Source organism: Monodelphis domestica, chromosome 6 (genome assembly GCF_027887165.1).
Source record: "Monodelphis domestica isolate mMonDom1 chromosome 6, mMonDom1.pri, whole genome shotgun sequence".
NCBI classification, from domain to species: Eukaryota; Metazoa; Chordata; class Mammalia; order Didelphimorphia; family Didelphidae; genus Monodelphis; species Monodelphis domestica.
Genome location: NC_077232.1, coordinates 295,828,046 through 295,843,169, shown reverse-complemented (window position 1 = coordinate 295,843,169; position 15,124 = coordinate 295,828,046). Strand labels below are relative to the sequence as shown.

Below are 15,124 nucleotides of genomic sequence, written 5' to 3'. Positions count from 1 at the left end.
CTCTGCATCTTCCTTGCATTGCCCCTGAGGATACAACAGAACAATTGTGGTCCCTTTTCAATGTAACAACCCTTCAGATACCTGAGAAGAACTTCCACAACTTCCTTTGTTCTTCATTTCTTCAGGCTCTATACATAACCTTAACATAACATAACCATAACCTATACATAACATAACAGCACCTTCAGTCCATCCTTGCAGGTGGCATGGCCACAGGGCCCTTCACTGTCCTAATGTGGGCCCCCTCACCCCCCATGCTCTCCATGTCTTCCATGGCCTTCTTAAACCAGAACACAGAGCTCCAGGACCAAGGCCAGGGAGACTCCATACCTCCTTAGGCCTGGGTGCTCTTCCTCCATGGCAGCCCAAGGCCCCCCTGGACTGGGAGAATTTCCATCTAAGCCTATCTGGGAGAGTCCGCTCACTAGTTCTTTTGGGTTCTTAGAGTCTGTATCAGTGACCACCAGGGATCCCCTGTGGGGGTTCCAAAGGGTAAGAATGCAGACAAACTCAATAGGGCTGATGGCAAGCAAGTGGCAAGTTTATTGGTCACAGCTAGCATTATATAGGGCAATGCTACATAAGCTAAAGAATTAGATAAAGATTTTTACAAGGACAATGGTTAGTAATGATTTACAATCCTAGTTCAATGACTTAGTTTATCTCACCAAAGCTTAAGGACAGAGGAGAATAAATCACAGGCTTCAGTGGGTTTGTCAAGAACAGCCAGTTATTACCAAGTACAGCAGAGGGGGGTGGGTTGGTTGGAAAGGAGGGATTTTGAGGGCTACATGGCTTTGATTTTGCTGGGGTTCACTCTCACTACTGGGGGGCTACAAGTCTGACTACTAGCATGCTAGCTAACCTCTCCTTGTCATCTCTACCAGTGTCCAAGCCATGAATCCAAATGTGGAAATAGCCCAGATCCCTGGAACCCTTCCCCGAAGACATTGAACCATTAGTGATAGGACTTTACCTCTTCATCCATTCCATGAGAGACTATCAAAAGCATAACTAAAGTCTAGATCAAGCTCAGAAGAGGGAGACAGAGAAGAGGGAGACAGACAGAGAGGGCTTCAGACATTGGAGATGAGGGTTGGGCCAGGAGCAAGGAAGGACTGGACACCAGGGCAAGAGGAGGTCTCAGACTCATACTAGGGCATTGTCAGACCCACATTAGGACACAGAAAGAACTAGAAATTTTGTCATCCACTACCCAGGCTCACATACCAGGACTGAGAAAGGGGCTTATGTAGGGGAGCAACATTCCCTATAAGGGGATCCTTTGCCAGTGGACATAGAAAGAAGTTGAGAAGCTACCACCAACAGTGGTAGCATCTGTATGGCTCAGACCCAGGCACAGAACAGGGTCCCACTTCAAGCATCTATCCGAGTTCACAGAAGCATAACCAGGGTGGGAATCCCAGATTAGAGGGGAGCCCACAATTCTGTTCTTCTGAACTGGCAGAGCTTTCCAGATGATTGATGAGTCAAGCAAAGTCAAACAGCATCTACTCTTGTTCAGATCCAAACCCAGGACAGGGACTTGCAGAGCTCACACCAAGGGGGCAGTGCCATGGGCAAAGTCCACCCTTGCTTGCAACTCCAGGGTTTCCTGACAGGTGGCGAATGACCAGTCAAAAATAACAAACATAACAAAAATAACAAACAGAAGACAGCTTAATCATGGGACTGCTTTGCATCTGATAGCTGCTCCACCATTCCCAGGCCAGGTGTTTATTTTTATACCTATTTTCTTGGCACACAGATACATTACCCAACACACACGTTCAAAGAGAGTTAATTGGAAAAGTGATACATTAACTTTTAACAAAACACTTGATTAACATTCTATATTCTTATATTGTGATTCCAGACAGCATACAAGATAAATGATTTTGTCACAGGTGGCTTAATTTTCTCATTACCCTGTGAGGAGTTTTGAGCTTACAAACAACCAAGGAAATTTACTTATTACTTTTAATAAAATGGAATAATTAATCAGAAGTTCTTAAGAGAAAATTCAACAGTCATACCATTGAGATTGAGGGGTACTGAGAACAGAATTCAGATTTAATATTAGACTGGTCATTTCTCAGGGTTCTTACTAGGGAATTTATGAGTTACTGATTTGTATAATCAAGTCACTGAGGCATATTGAAGCTTGATGTACTTGTACTTATCGTATGGGCCTCTATGATTGATTTTGTGTGCTGGCTTCATGAGAATAGGTTTCTGTAAGTGAGAAAGTTTTGGGCTTGGCCTGTAGCTGCAATTTTGCTGGGGATTATGTACCTAAGTAGAAGTTAACCCATGATAGTCTTTTGGGATTGGGTTTGAGGGTCTGATCTTTTGGTGATGTTTTGGGGAATTAGGGTACAGGCATTTTGCTCTTGAATTATTCCTTCTGAGACTAGGGGGAATAGTAATCATGTCGATTTCATAGGTAAGGGGTATTGATGAGAGAGGTCATGTAAGGGGGACTGAGTGGGTAATCACATCTTGCCAAGGGCCTCTGTGGCCTCCTTAGCTACCACACGTGACTCTGTCAAGGCATCATGGCCTGATGGCTCCTAGCAGGGCAACAGTTGGATTTTGCCCTGGATTAGACCCTTTGGGATCACCAAAAGCTTGCAGGTTCCCAGGCTGTCCTGAGATCCTGGAATGACACAACCCTCAGCACCCCAAGAAAGCAGCAACAGGACCAGCCCAGACCTTCCCTCCAGAAATACCACAAAACTCAAGCCTCACATCAAGTTCCTGGAAGAATGAGCAAGCATCCCAAGAATCTCACCTTAATGAGGTGTATTATAGTAGGGAACAATTCTAGAATATCTACAAGCAGAGGAAAAGATAGCAGGGATTCTTAGCTAGAATTCCTGGAGGAGATGAAGCAAGAATTTTTAAAGTTTTTATAAATGGAATGAGGGTTTGAGAAGAAATGAGGACTCTGGAAGAAATTATTGGAAAAGAGAATTAAAAACTTTGCACAAGAGGTACAAAACTGCCCCATTGACAAAAAAATCTTGAAAATTAGAGTGAATCAAATAGAAGCCAATGACTCTAGGAGGCAACCAAAAATATGAAAACAGTCAAGAGGTTGGAAAAATAGGAGAAAATAGAAGGCATCTCAGAGCACAGAAAATTGACCTGGAAATCAGAGAGGAGAAACAATTTAAGAATTCATTGGACCATATGAACACTCCACCGAAAAAGGGTCTAGATATCACCTTTGAAGAAATTGTACAAGATTTCCAGGTAAGCATGGGGGCAGTCTAGACACGGGACGCTTCCTCTCCCCAGCACCCACCAAAATAGACTACCTCAAAAGACCATAAAAACCATTTTCAGAAGAATGGAGGAACTCTACAGTAGGGTGCAGCATTGAAGGTATGAGGGATTTGGGCATTTCCACACTGTAAGAGGGTAATATATATATATATATATATATATATATATATATATATATATATATATATATATATATATATTAACATATGGGGAAATGTTATTTGTAACTCAAAAATTGTATTCATCATTATAGTAATTAGAAAAATCACTCATAGGAAAAGATTGGGGCATTAAGGGCTATAAGATGATATGCAAAAAAAGAAAAAGGGTGGGGGGTCATCGATGATGGTACCAAGAGATACTTAAATAAAATAAATAGAATCATCTTTTTCACACAAAGATACACATGGGAAGGGGAGGGGAAGAATACTCTTATAAGCAGAAGAGGAAGAGAGTGCTAATAGGTAATACTTAAACCTTACTCTCAGTGAAATCAACTCTGAGAGGGAAGAGCATCTAGATCCATTGGGATCTTGAATTCAATCTTATCCTACAGGGTAAGGGGAAATTAAGGGGGTTGGGGGGGGGGAGGGAGTACAAAAAGGGAGGGAAAGAGAGTGGGGAGGGAACTTAACAGACTCTAAAAACAAAAAACAAGAAGGGAACAAAAAGGGAGGGACCAGAAAAAGAAGCATATCAAGGGAGGGGATTAGAGGGATTGATTAAAAGTAAACCACTGGTTTAAAAGGATATAGCAAAAGAAGAATGGACAGAACTAGGAGAGGATATCAAAATGCTAGGGAAATCACAAGTGACCATCATAACTTTGAACGTGAATGGGATTAACTCACCCATAAAACGTAGATGAATAGGAGAGTGGATTAGAATCCAAAATTCTACCATAAGTTGTCTACAAGAAACACACCTGAGGTGGGTAAATGCTCATAAGGTCAGAATTAAAGGTTGGAGCAAAACCTGTTAGGCCTCAACTGATAGAAAGAAGGCAGGAGTTGCAATCATGATATCTGACAAAGCCAAAGTAAAAATAGACCTGATTAAAAGGGATAGGGAAGGTAAATACATCCTGATAAAAGGGAGTATAGACAATGAGGAAATATCAGTAATCAACATGTATGCACTAAATGGTATAGTGGTATAGCACCCAAATTTCTAATGGAGAAACTAGTAGAATTGAAGGAGGAAATAGATTATAAAACTATACTAGTGGGAGACCTGAACCTACCACTATCAAATTTAGATAAATCAAATCAAAATATAAATAAGAAAGAGGTAAAAGATGTGAATGAAATTTTAGAAAAATTAGAGTTAATAGATATCTGGAAAAAAATAAATAGGGACAAAATGGAATACACCTTTTCAGCAGCACATGGTACATTCAAAAAGATTGACCATAAAAACATGGCATACAAATGCAGAAAGGCAGAAATAATAAATGCAACCTTTTCAGATCATAAGGCAATAAAAATAATGATCGGTAAGGGTACATGGAGAACCAAATCAAAAATTAATTGGAAATTAAATAATATGACTCCAAAACCAGTTAGAGAACAAATCAAGGAAACAATAACTTCATTGAAGAAAATGAATTACGAGACATCCTTTCAAACTCTATGGGACGTAACCAAAGCAATACTCAGGAGGAAATTTATATCCTTGAGTTCATATATTAACAAATTAGGGAGGGCAGAGGTCAATTAATTGGACATAAAAATCAAAAAACTTGAAAGTGAACAAATTAAAACCCCCAGAAGAAAACCAAAATAGTGATCTTAAAAATTAAGGGAGAAATTAATAAAATTGAAAGTGATAGAACTATTGAACTAATAAATAAGACTAGAAGCTGGTATTTTGAAAAAACAAAATAGACAAAGTACTGGTCATTCTAATAAAAAAAGGAAAAGAAGAAAACCAAATTAACAGTATTATAGATGAAAAGGGAGAACTCACCTCCAATGAACAGGACATTAAGGCAATCATTAAAAACTATTTTGCCCAATTATATGGCAATAAATATGCCAATCTATGTGATATGGATGAATATTTACAAAAATATAAATTGCCTAGATTAACACAGGAAGAAATAGATTAACTAAACAATCCCATATCAGAAAAAGAAATTGAACAAGCCATCAAAGAACTCCCTAAGGAAAAATCCCCAGGGCCTGATGGATTCACGGGTGAATTCTATCAAACATTCAAAGAACAGCTAATCCCAATACTATACAAACTATTTGACATAATAAGCAAAGAGGGAGTTCTACCAAGTTCCTTTCATGACACAAATATGGTACTGATTCCAAAGCCAGGCAGGTCAAAAACGGAGAACGAAAACTACAGACTAATCTCCTTGGTGAACTTAGATGCAAAAATCTTAAATAGGACACTAGCAAATAGACTCCAGCAAGTCATCATGAGGGTTATTCACTATGATCAGGTGGGATTTATACCAGGAATGCAAGGATGGTTCAATATCAGGAAAACCATCCACATAATTGGCCATATCAACAAGCAAACCAACAAAAGTCACATGATTATCTCAATAGATGCAGAAAAAGCCTTTGACAAAATACAACACCCATTCCTATTGAAAACACTAGAAAGTATAGGAATAGAAGGATCTTTCCTAAAAAGAATAAACAGTATCTATCTAAAACCATCAGCCAACATCATCTGAAATGGGGACAAACTAGATGCATTCCCAGTAAGATCAGGAGTGAAACAAGGATGCCCATTATCACCTCTATTATTTGACATTGTACTAGAAACACTAGCAGTAACAATTAGAGAAGAAAAAGAAACTGAAGGTATTAAAATAGGCAATGAGGAGACCAAGCTATCACTCTTTGCAGATGATATGATGGTCTACTTAGTCCTAAAGAAGCAACCAAAAAGTTAGTTGAAATAATCAAGAACTTTAGCAAAGTTGCAGGATACAAAATAAACCCACATAAGTCATTAGCATTCCTATATATCTCCAACACATCTCAGCAGCAAGAATTAGGAAGAGAAATCCCATTTAAAATCACTCTAGACAATATAAAATACTTAGGAATCTATCTGCCAAGACAAACACAGGAACTATATGAACACAACTACAAAACATTTTCCACACAACTAAAACTAGATCTGAGCAATTGGAAAAATATTAACTGCTCATGGGTAGGAAGAGCTAATATAATAAAAATGACCTTCCTACCCAAACTTATCTATTTAGTGCCATACCTATCGAACTTCCAAAAAACTTTTCTGAATTAGAAAAAACCATAACAAAGTTCATTTGGAAGAACAAAAGATGAAGGATATCCAAGGAAATAATGAAAAAAAAATGTGAAGGAAGGTGGCCTTGCAGTACCAGATCTCAAAACTATACTATAAAGCAGTCGTCATCAAAATAATTTGGTACTGCCTAAGAGACAGAAAGGAGGATCAGTGGAATAGACTTGGGGCAAGTGACCTCAGCAAGACAGTCTATGACAAGCTCAAAGATCCCAGCTTTTGAGACAAAAATCCACTATTTGATAAAAATTGCTGGGAAAATTGGAAGACAGTGTGGGAGAGATTAGGATTAGATCAACACTTCACACCCTACACCAAGATAAACTCAGAATGGATGAATGACTTGAACATAAAGAAGGAAACTATAAGTAAATTAGGTGAACACAGAATAGTATACATGTCAGACCTTTGGGAAAGGAAAGATTTTTAAAACCAAGCAAAACTTAGAAAGAGCCACAAAATGTAAAGTAAATAATTTTGGCTACATCAAATTAAAAAGTTTTTGCACAAACAAAACCAATGTAACCAAAATCAGAAGGGAAACAAACTGGGAAACAAAACCTCTGACAAAGGTCTAATTACTCAACTTTACAAAGAGCTAAATCAATTGTACAAAAAAATCAAGCCATTCTCCAATTGATATATGGGCAAAGAACATGAATAGGCAATTTTTAGTCAAAGAAATCAAAACCATTAATAAGCACATGAAAAAATGTTCTAAATCTCTTATAATCAGAGAAATGCAAATCAAAAGAACTCTGAGGTATCACCTCACACCTAGCAGATTGGCTAACATGATAGCAATGGAAAGTAATGAATACTGGAGGGGATGTGGCAAAGTCGAGACCCTAATTCATAGCTAGTGGAATCCTGAATTGATCCAACCATTCTGGAGGGCAATTTGGAACTATGCCCAAAGGGCACTAAAAGACTGTCTGCCCTTTGACCCAGCCATAGCACTGCTGGGTTTGTACCCCAAAGAGATAATTAGGAAAAAGACTTGTACAAGAATATTCATAGCTGCACTCTTTGTGGTGGCAAAAAAATGGAAAATGAGGGGATGCCCTTCAATTGGGGAATGGCTGAACAAATTGTGGTATATGTTGGTGATGGAATACTATTGTGCTCAAAGGAATAATAAAGTGGAGGAATTCCATGGGAACTGGAACCACCTCCAGGAAGTGATACAGAGTGAGAGGAGCAGAACCAGGAGAACATTGTACATTGTGGTACAATCAAATGTAATGGATTTCTCTATTAGTGGCAATGCAGTGAGCCTGAACAACCCAGAGGGATATAGGAGAAAAAACACTATCCACATTCAGAGGAAAAACTATGGGAGTAAAGTAAAACAACTGCTTGATGACATGGATCAAAGGGATATGGTTGGGGATGTAGCCTCTAAATGAACATCCTATTGCAAATACCAACAACATGGAAATAGGTTCTGATCAAGGACACATGTAATACCCAGTGAAATTGTACATCAGCTATAGGAGGGTTGGCAGGAGGGGAGGGAGAAATAGAAAATGATTTTTGTAACCAAGGAATAATGTTTGAATTTGACCAAATAAAAATAATGTCAAAAAAAGAAAGAAATTGTACAAGTACCCAGATCTCTTAGAACCCAAGGGAATGGAGAGCCAGACTTTGTCCTGCCCTTCCCCACTGAAGGCCTCCCTTCTCCCCTCCACCATTAAAAAGGGCCCTTTTCTGCCTGGGGCACAGTGGTGGTAGAGGAGACCCTGGGTCAGAGAGTTTGTGCATCTAGGTCTCTGGTCTGTATTTACTAACATGGCACATGCTTTGTCCCTCCCCTCAGGTGAGATTATTTCATTCAACATTTTCTATGAACTCTTCACTTTCTGCACATCCATAATAGCAGAAAATAAGAAAGGTAAGGGGTGTGTCCTGGGTGCTGGTGGGGAGGGATGGGGCCTGCTTTTAGAGAGGAACTCACCATTACCCGCTCACATACCTTCATAGATGGCAGACCTTGTGCTCAGATTTCCACAACACTTCCAGTCATCTACCTTAGCCCAACAATGAGACGTTTTGGACCTCACCAGCCTGTCCAGACCAAAGATTATTGGTGCCTTGATCACTTGCCAATGCAGCCATCTGCCCCTTAGAGCATTCTCCCTTCTTTCCTATGCCCCATGACCTCAGGCTTCAACAGCAAAGATGGCCCCTGGGAGTGGAGATGCTGGAGTTGTTGATCTGCTGAGGTGGTATACTGCTAGAGGGTAGATCTGCCTCTCCCGGGAAATGGCCAACAGAGCTGGCTGCCATCTTGGGGCTGGAGAGGGCCTCTATGATAGATGATGGAGCCATCTCTTGCCCTTCCTCATTTAGGTCTTCTAGATCCTTGACCCTGTCTGAAACCAGAGGTAGAACCATGTAGGTAACATGACACTGACCTCAGGCTCACTGAGGGCAGAATGACAAAAGCATGGTGGGCCTTGGTGCCAGCCTGAATCCCTTGACTGTGTGGCCAGCAGAGGTTTTCCTATTGTTATGAGCCAGTGAAAAACTACAATAGAAATACAGGGGTCTAGTCCCTATCACAAGCTCTCACCCTTACTCTTCCCTCTTTTCTTCCCCAAGGTCATTTGTTCCATGTTAGAAATATGGATTTTGGTATCTTTCTTGGGTAAGTAAGGAAGGCAGTGCCTGGGCCGGCCTGACCCCTGAGGTGGCAGTAAGAAGGGTGTATTTATGGCCACTCAGTGCCAAGGAGTGTGACCAAGTTTCTGATATAAGGGTGGTTGGAAGGCTGTGGGCACGTGCTGCCCCAAGTTAATGAGTGACCAAGCTGTTAGGCCAAAAGTGGTAGACCATCTCATTTAGCATGTGGCATCAGGGCAGGGGTCCCAGAGACAGGAGGCCGCCTATGGTGGCCAGGAGAGAGGGAGTGAGTGGAGAAGAAGGTGGCCAAGGAGTGGGATGAGGGGAATGGTGGCTGGACCCACACACCGCCCTCACTGGCCCCCAGATGTTGCCCTGGAAGGCGACTCTGGTCTGAGATACTCTGTGCCCATGGCAGCTCAGTTCTTTAGATTATCTCAAGGGTGGAGACATCTTGCCCAAGGGTGGGCTCCTGGCCTCAAGGGGTCACCATACTGCTAGTCTGGCCCTTCCCTTGGCTCTGCAGGCTGTGTTGTGCCAGGCCCCTGGATCTCTGTAAATGAAGCTTCTCACCACTGGACTGTATCTTTGCAGGTGGAACATGAACAATAATTCCTGGACCGTGACAGAAAATCTGAAGCCATTAACAGTGAATTTGGATTTCCAGAGGAATAATCAAACCATCTTCAAAGCTACATCATTTGCAGGCTACGTGGGCACATTAACAGGCATGAAGCCGGTAAGCAACCTCTTCCACATTTTATTTTTATTTAAAATATTTTTTCTCATGGTTACATGATTCTTGTTGACTCCCTCCCCTCTTCTCTCCCCCTCCCAGAGCCAACAGGCAATTCCACTGGATTATATATGTATGATCACTCAAATCCTATTTCTATGTTATTCATTTTCTTTAATAGAGCAATCCTTTGAAACCAAAACAACAAATCATATACCCATATAAACAAGTGAGGAATCATATGTTTTCTTCTGCATATCTGTTCTCACAGTTCTTTCTCTGGATGTGGATAGTGTTCTTTCTCATAGATCCCCTCTGGTTGTCCAGGATCACTGCATTGCCACCAATGGAGAAGTCCATTACATTCGATTGTACCACAGTGTGTTTGTCTCTGTGTACAATGTTCTCCTGGTTCTGCTCCTCTCGCCCTGCATCACTTCCTGGAGGTTGTTCCAATCTCCATGGAACTCCTCCACTTTATTATTCCTTTCAGCACAATAGTATTCCATCACCAACATATACTACAATTTGTTCAGCCATTCCCCAATGGAAGGGCATCTCCTCATTTTCCAATTTTTGGCCACCACAAAGAGCAGCTATGAATATTCTTGTACAAACAGGTCCGTCCTGATTTTTTTAATATCTCTTTGGAATATAGACCCAGCAGTGCTATGGCTGGATCAAAGTATGCATTTTTTTAGCCCTTTGGGCATAGTTCCAAATTGCCCTCCAGAATGGTTGGATCCATTCACAGCTCCACCAGCCATGCATTACTGTCCCTATTTTAAGCAGCCTCTTTTGGCCTGGCTTGTGGGCAGTACCCCCTCATCAGCCTTGTGGCTTGTGAGAAATAGCAAAGGGAGAGAAAGGGAAGAAAGCCATCCACCCAAGGATGGGCCTCCAAGGGGAGAATTCTGACAGCAGCCCAGTCCCACCCCTGGCACGGCAGTGACCTTCCCTCCATGCCCAGGAAAGGGAGAATAATCTTTGTCTGAAGAAATGAGAGAACTAATGGGAAAGCACCAAGCCTTATCTCGTGTGCTTGGCAAGCGCTTTGAAAGATGCCCACCCTGGCCAGGACGCCTGGCTCTCTGGAAGCCCTCTGGACCGGGCATTTGACCCCTGAGGAGTGCCCCCACATACGAAGGATCTCGGGGTAGCGGAGCATTGGCTTAGGCGGTGTTCTCGGAGGGGGTTGTGGGTACACATGGGAATGGCTCTTATCAGTCCACAACGAGCCCAGCAAGGCCAGCTGCTGGCCCAGGCTACCCTCTCGGGGCTTGCAGCCCAAGGAGCCTTGAGCTGGACCCGGGGCTGGTGTGCCTGTGTGCTTTCTTGCTCTTGGCATTAAACCAAGGCCTGGCTAGTTTGACAGCCGGACCCCGGAGGCCCTGCCCTAAGCGGCGTCTTGTCCACACTTTGTCTCCCAGGGTGTCTTCAGCCTGACCCTGAACGAACGCTTCAGCTCGAATGGGGGCTACATGGGTGAGTAGCAGCTTCTCGGGCCTGCCGTGTGGGTGTGGAGCGGTGCCCCTGGCAGAGCCCGATGCCACCCGCGAGTGCCCGCCTCCCTTCTCTTCCAGGCATCCTGGAATGGATACTGGGCCAAAGAGACGAAATGTGGATAGGGTTCCTCACCCGAAGAGTGCTGGAGAATGCCACCAGGTACGGGCCTGGCACGAGCGATGCTGGGAGGGCGGCGGGGTGTTCCAGGTCTGAGGAGGCGTGGGCCCTTCTTCGCTTAATCCAGAAGTAGGTCTAGCCACAGGGCTTTCCTCCTCAGAGAAGGGAGGGAGGCCGGCGGGCGCCCTCCGTCGCTATCCACTTCGCTGTAGTTCGAAGGACGGACTCTCTGAGCTGGGGATTGGGGGAGCCCTCCTCCCAGGAGGCCCCGAGAGCGGGCCCAGGCGGGCTCTGCCTCTGGCCCCGGGGCCTGCCTTGTGGGTCAGAGCAAGGAACCCGCCACCTCTTGTTCATGCCCCCTCATGCAGTTATGAAGATGCCAAGAACATGCTGATTAAGAACAAAATCTTGGCCCCGGCCTACTTCATTGTGGGAGGCAACAAGTCTGGCGAAGGCTGCGTCATTACTCGGGGCAGGAAAGACACCCCAGATGTCTATGAGTGAGTCTCTGGGGAATGGGAAAAGCGAACATGAAAGAAGCAGCCACCAAAGCCCCACCTTACTGGGGGCCAGGCCTCCGCCATCTGTCTGTCTGTCTGTCTGTCTGCGCCAGCCCAAGCCCAAGGAAGGTCGATTAATGGGGAGGGAGATGGTCCGGGATCTGCCCAGGAAGGTCATTGGGGGTGGGGTGGGGGGCGGGGAACAGTCCGGGGTCTGTCGGCCTGCGTCCAAGGGGCGGGTGAGGCAAGGGGATCAGGGCTCCGTCTGTCTGTGCAGGCTCAGGCCCAAGGAGGGCAGGTGGTTTCTGGTGCAGACCAATTATGACCGCTGGAAAAATCCCTTCTTCCTGGACAACCGGCGGAAGCCCACGTTCATGTGCTTAAACCAAACCACCCAGGAGGTGAGTGTTGCCAAGGGAAGGCCCAGCTCTGCCTGCACTGAGCCCGGCGCCGTGCCCTGGGCTTCTGGGGCAGGCCTGGAGGGGCTCACGTGCCCATCCCCAGGCCCCGAGATGGGGCTAGTCAGGAAGGGGAGGAGGGGCCCAAGAAGAAGGTCCCGGGCCCCTCAGCACAGCACCAGAGCCGGGCCGGGAGAAGGGAAGGCCCTGGGGCCCGATGGGCTTGTGGGGCAGCAGGTTCTGAGTGGGGCCGTGAGCCTCGGCCACACCGTGGCTAGTTACAGATGAGGTGAGGACGAGGCTGACCCCATCCTGGAGGGTCTTAGGAGGACACTGACCCAAGGAAGCACCAGGTCACTCTGGTCTGGATCCCCAGCACGGGCTCGGGGCACAGCACCTCCTCAGAGCCAGCCTCCAGGAAGGGGGCTGGGCAGTGGAGGGGCAGGCTAAGCGGGCCAGTGTCCTGGCAAGAGCCAGGGATGGTGAACTCAGGCAGGCTGGGCAGGGGGAAGGCTGGGGCCGGCCCAGAGGGACCAGAGCCTCACTGCCTAGGACCACGTTCTGTCCAGAGACTAGCTTCAGTCTGGGGGACGCTGGCCGATGGAGATGCCCCCAGGAGCCCCTCATGGAAGGGGCGAGGGCAGCCGAGAGATTTCCCTTTGGCCTTGCCTCTATGGGCATAGCTGGGAGGCTCTTTCAGATGGGCCCCTTTCTGGGTGCCAGGGTCAGTCACTCACCCCTCTGGGCTTTCTCTCCCCCTTGTGCCCCACTCCTGGAGCCAGCCTGGCTAGACAGCCCCGGGGACTTAAGCCCCAGGACGGATCTAGCTCAGGGCCTCCGGCCTCTGGGCCTCCTCATAGTGTTGCCTTGTTTCCTAGAACATCTCCTTGGCCTCCTCCTATGACATCCTGTCCACAAAGCCAATTCTCAACAAGGTAATGAGCCCTCGGGCCCCAGTGGGACCTCCTTCCCTGGGATGGCCTGGGCTGCGGTGGGCTTGGTGGCACCCTTTTGGGGTGGTGGCGTCCCGAGGGTACTGCCTGCTGTGGTCTGGGACAAGCCGGACAGGAATCATCTCAAATGGACCTTTGGTCGGGTGGTGACCCGTTGAGGCCATTCCTGGGACTGGCGTGTGCCCCCAGGGGGGGTGGGCAGGGCTAGAGATGCCGGGGTCCATCCTGGACACCCCCCACATTCTAAGGGCCGACTGCCCTGTTGTGGGGGCGTGAGGGAGCAGGCTCGCCCGAGCTGGGGTTCCACTTGGGGCACCAATGGCATTTCTTTCAGCTCACGGTCCACACCACCCTGATCGACTTGCCCAATGGTGTGTATGAAACGTATCTGCGGGATTGCCCGGACCCTTGCATCGGCTGGTGAGCAAACGGGTGTCTGGCCTGGAGCGGGATCTCAGGCTCTTCTGCCCCACGGGGGAGCTCTGTGAAGGTGGGCACCCGGGCCCAGCTGCAGAAGACAGTGAGGACCCCAGGCTTGACCTGCATCCCCCCTGAGCTTGTGCTGGTTGACAATCCACGGAGTTTCCTTTAGCACTAACCTCTGTGATTCTTTCTGAACTTGCGGGTAACTTAGGAACCAGAAGCAGCAGCCCCTCCTTTGGCACCCAAGTGGCTGGGTTTGCTCTTGGATCAGGGACCTCTAGTGCCCCTCAGGGAGGGCAGAGGGGGTCCTGCAGGGCCAGACTGTCCGCCAGCCCCTGAGCACTCCAGGGACCATGAGGGGATGGCGGGCCCCTGAATGGGAAGGTGGGACTCAGCTTCTCACCCATCCAAGCAACCACGGACTTGTTTTTCTTCCTGTTACAATAAACACGCTGCCTAACTACCCTGCCTTCTGTGGTCTTGGGGAGGGGCAGGACCCAGAGCCTGCACAGAGGCTGCCCGAAGGCATCTCCATACTCCAGGCAGCCATCCCGCCCCTGATTCTCCTAGCCTTCTGGACTAACGAGAAGTGGAGATGCCCAAGGAGCCACTCGCTCTCATCTTGCTCCTGCTGGCTGGCACTGAGTGCACATGAGCGTGTGTGTGAGTATGTGGGCTGTGACTGCCATCAGCACTGCCCCTCAGCTGTCTACATGGGTCACCCACCTTCATGATAGGTGCATCTCTCCCTAGAGCCCTCAGAGCCCGTGTTCTCCTGGGGAAAGGGAGAAGCGTCCCAGAGAGGAAGGATAAGGAAATGTCGGCCCAAACATGCAAGGAAAAAGCCACTTTCCTTTTCCTTTGAATGAACAATATTAAATGGTCTGCTTGCCTCCTTGTTTCTGTGGGACCCTGTACCTGGGGCAGCTGTGTGTCTTGTGTCTTGGGGACTAGGCATGATTGACCCCGGGACTGCCCACTTGGGCATGAATACTCCTGAGGTCCTGCCGTGTTCCATCCTCCATCTGCCCCTTGGAGGAACTAGCCAGGAATGCTATTGGAGCTCTGAGTGTGGCTGTTCCCCAAGTCCCTCTCTCTAGTCACCACTGGCCGGTGAAATGAAGCCCCAGTGGGGGCCAACTGCACATACCCTAATCTTGGCAATTACTGGGCCAAAATGGCGGTGGTCTGAGGATTCCATTCAGACTCAAGTCCTTCACAGGGACAGTTCCGGGGTAGTGTATTCTTTACTGTATAGGAACAGAAGGAAAATTA

General features: G+C 46.5%; 1 protein-coding gene across 2 annotated transcripts in view; it reads left to right on the top strand.

Moving 5' to 3' along the window:
- The window catches only part of ASAH1 (N-acylsphingosine amidohydrolase 1), a 47,490-nt gene extending 33,178 nt beyond the window's left edge, over nucleotides 1–14,312 (top strand). Inside the window, exons 6-14 of one of the 2 annotated variants that reach the window (XM_007495604.3) lie at nucleotides 8,411–8,485; nucleotides 9,196–9,241; nucleotides 9,811–9,955; nucleotides 11,383–11,437; nucleotides 11,536–11,617; nucleotides 11,944–12,075; nucleotides 12,353–12,476; nucleotides 13,352–13,408; nucleotides 13,761–14,312. In XM_007495604.3, the coding sequence (XP_007495666.1) occupies nucleotides 8,411–8,485; nucleotides 9,196–9,241; nucleotides 9,811–9,955; nucleotides 11,383–11,437; nucleotides 11,536–11,617; nucleotides 11,944–12,075; nucleotides 12,353–12,476; nucleotides 13,352–13,408; nucleotides 13,761–13,850 (806 nt within the window). In that variant the 3' untranslated portion in view covers nucleotides 13,851–14,312. Of the gene's footprint in view, nucleotides 1–8,410; nucleotides 8,486–9,195; nucleotides 9,242–9,810; nucleotides 9,956–11,382; nucleotides 11,438–11,535; nucleotides 11,618–11,943; nucleotides 12,076–12,352; nucleotides 12,477–13,351 lie in introns of both variants that reach the window. The other variant, XM_056803469.1, reaches the window with a different exon arrangement.
- Nucleotides 14,313–15,124: the final 812 nt, after the last annotated feature.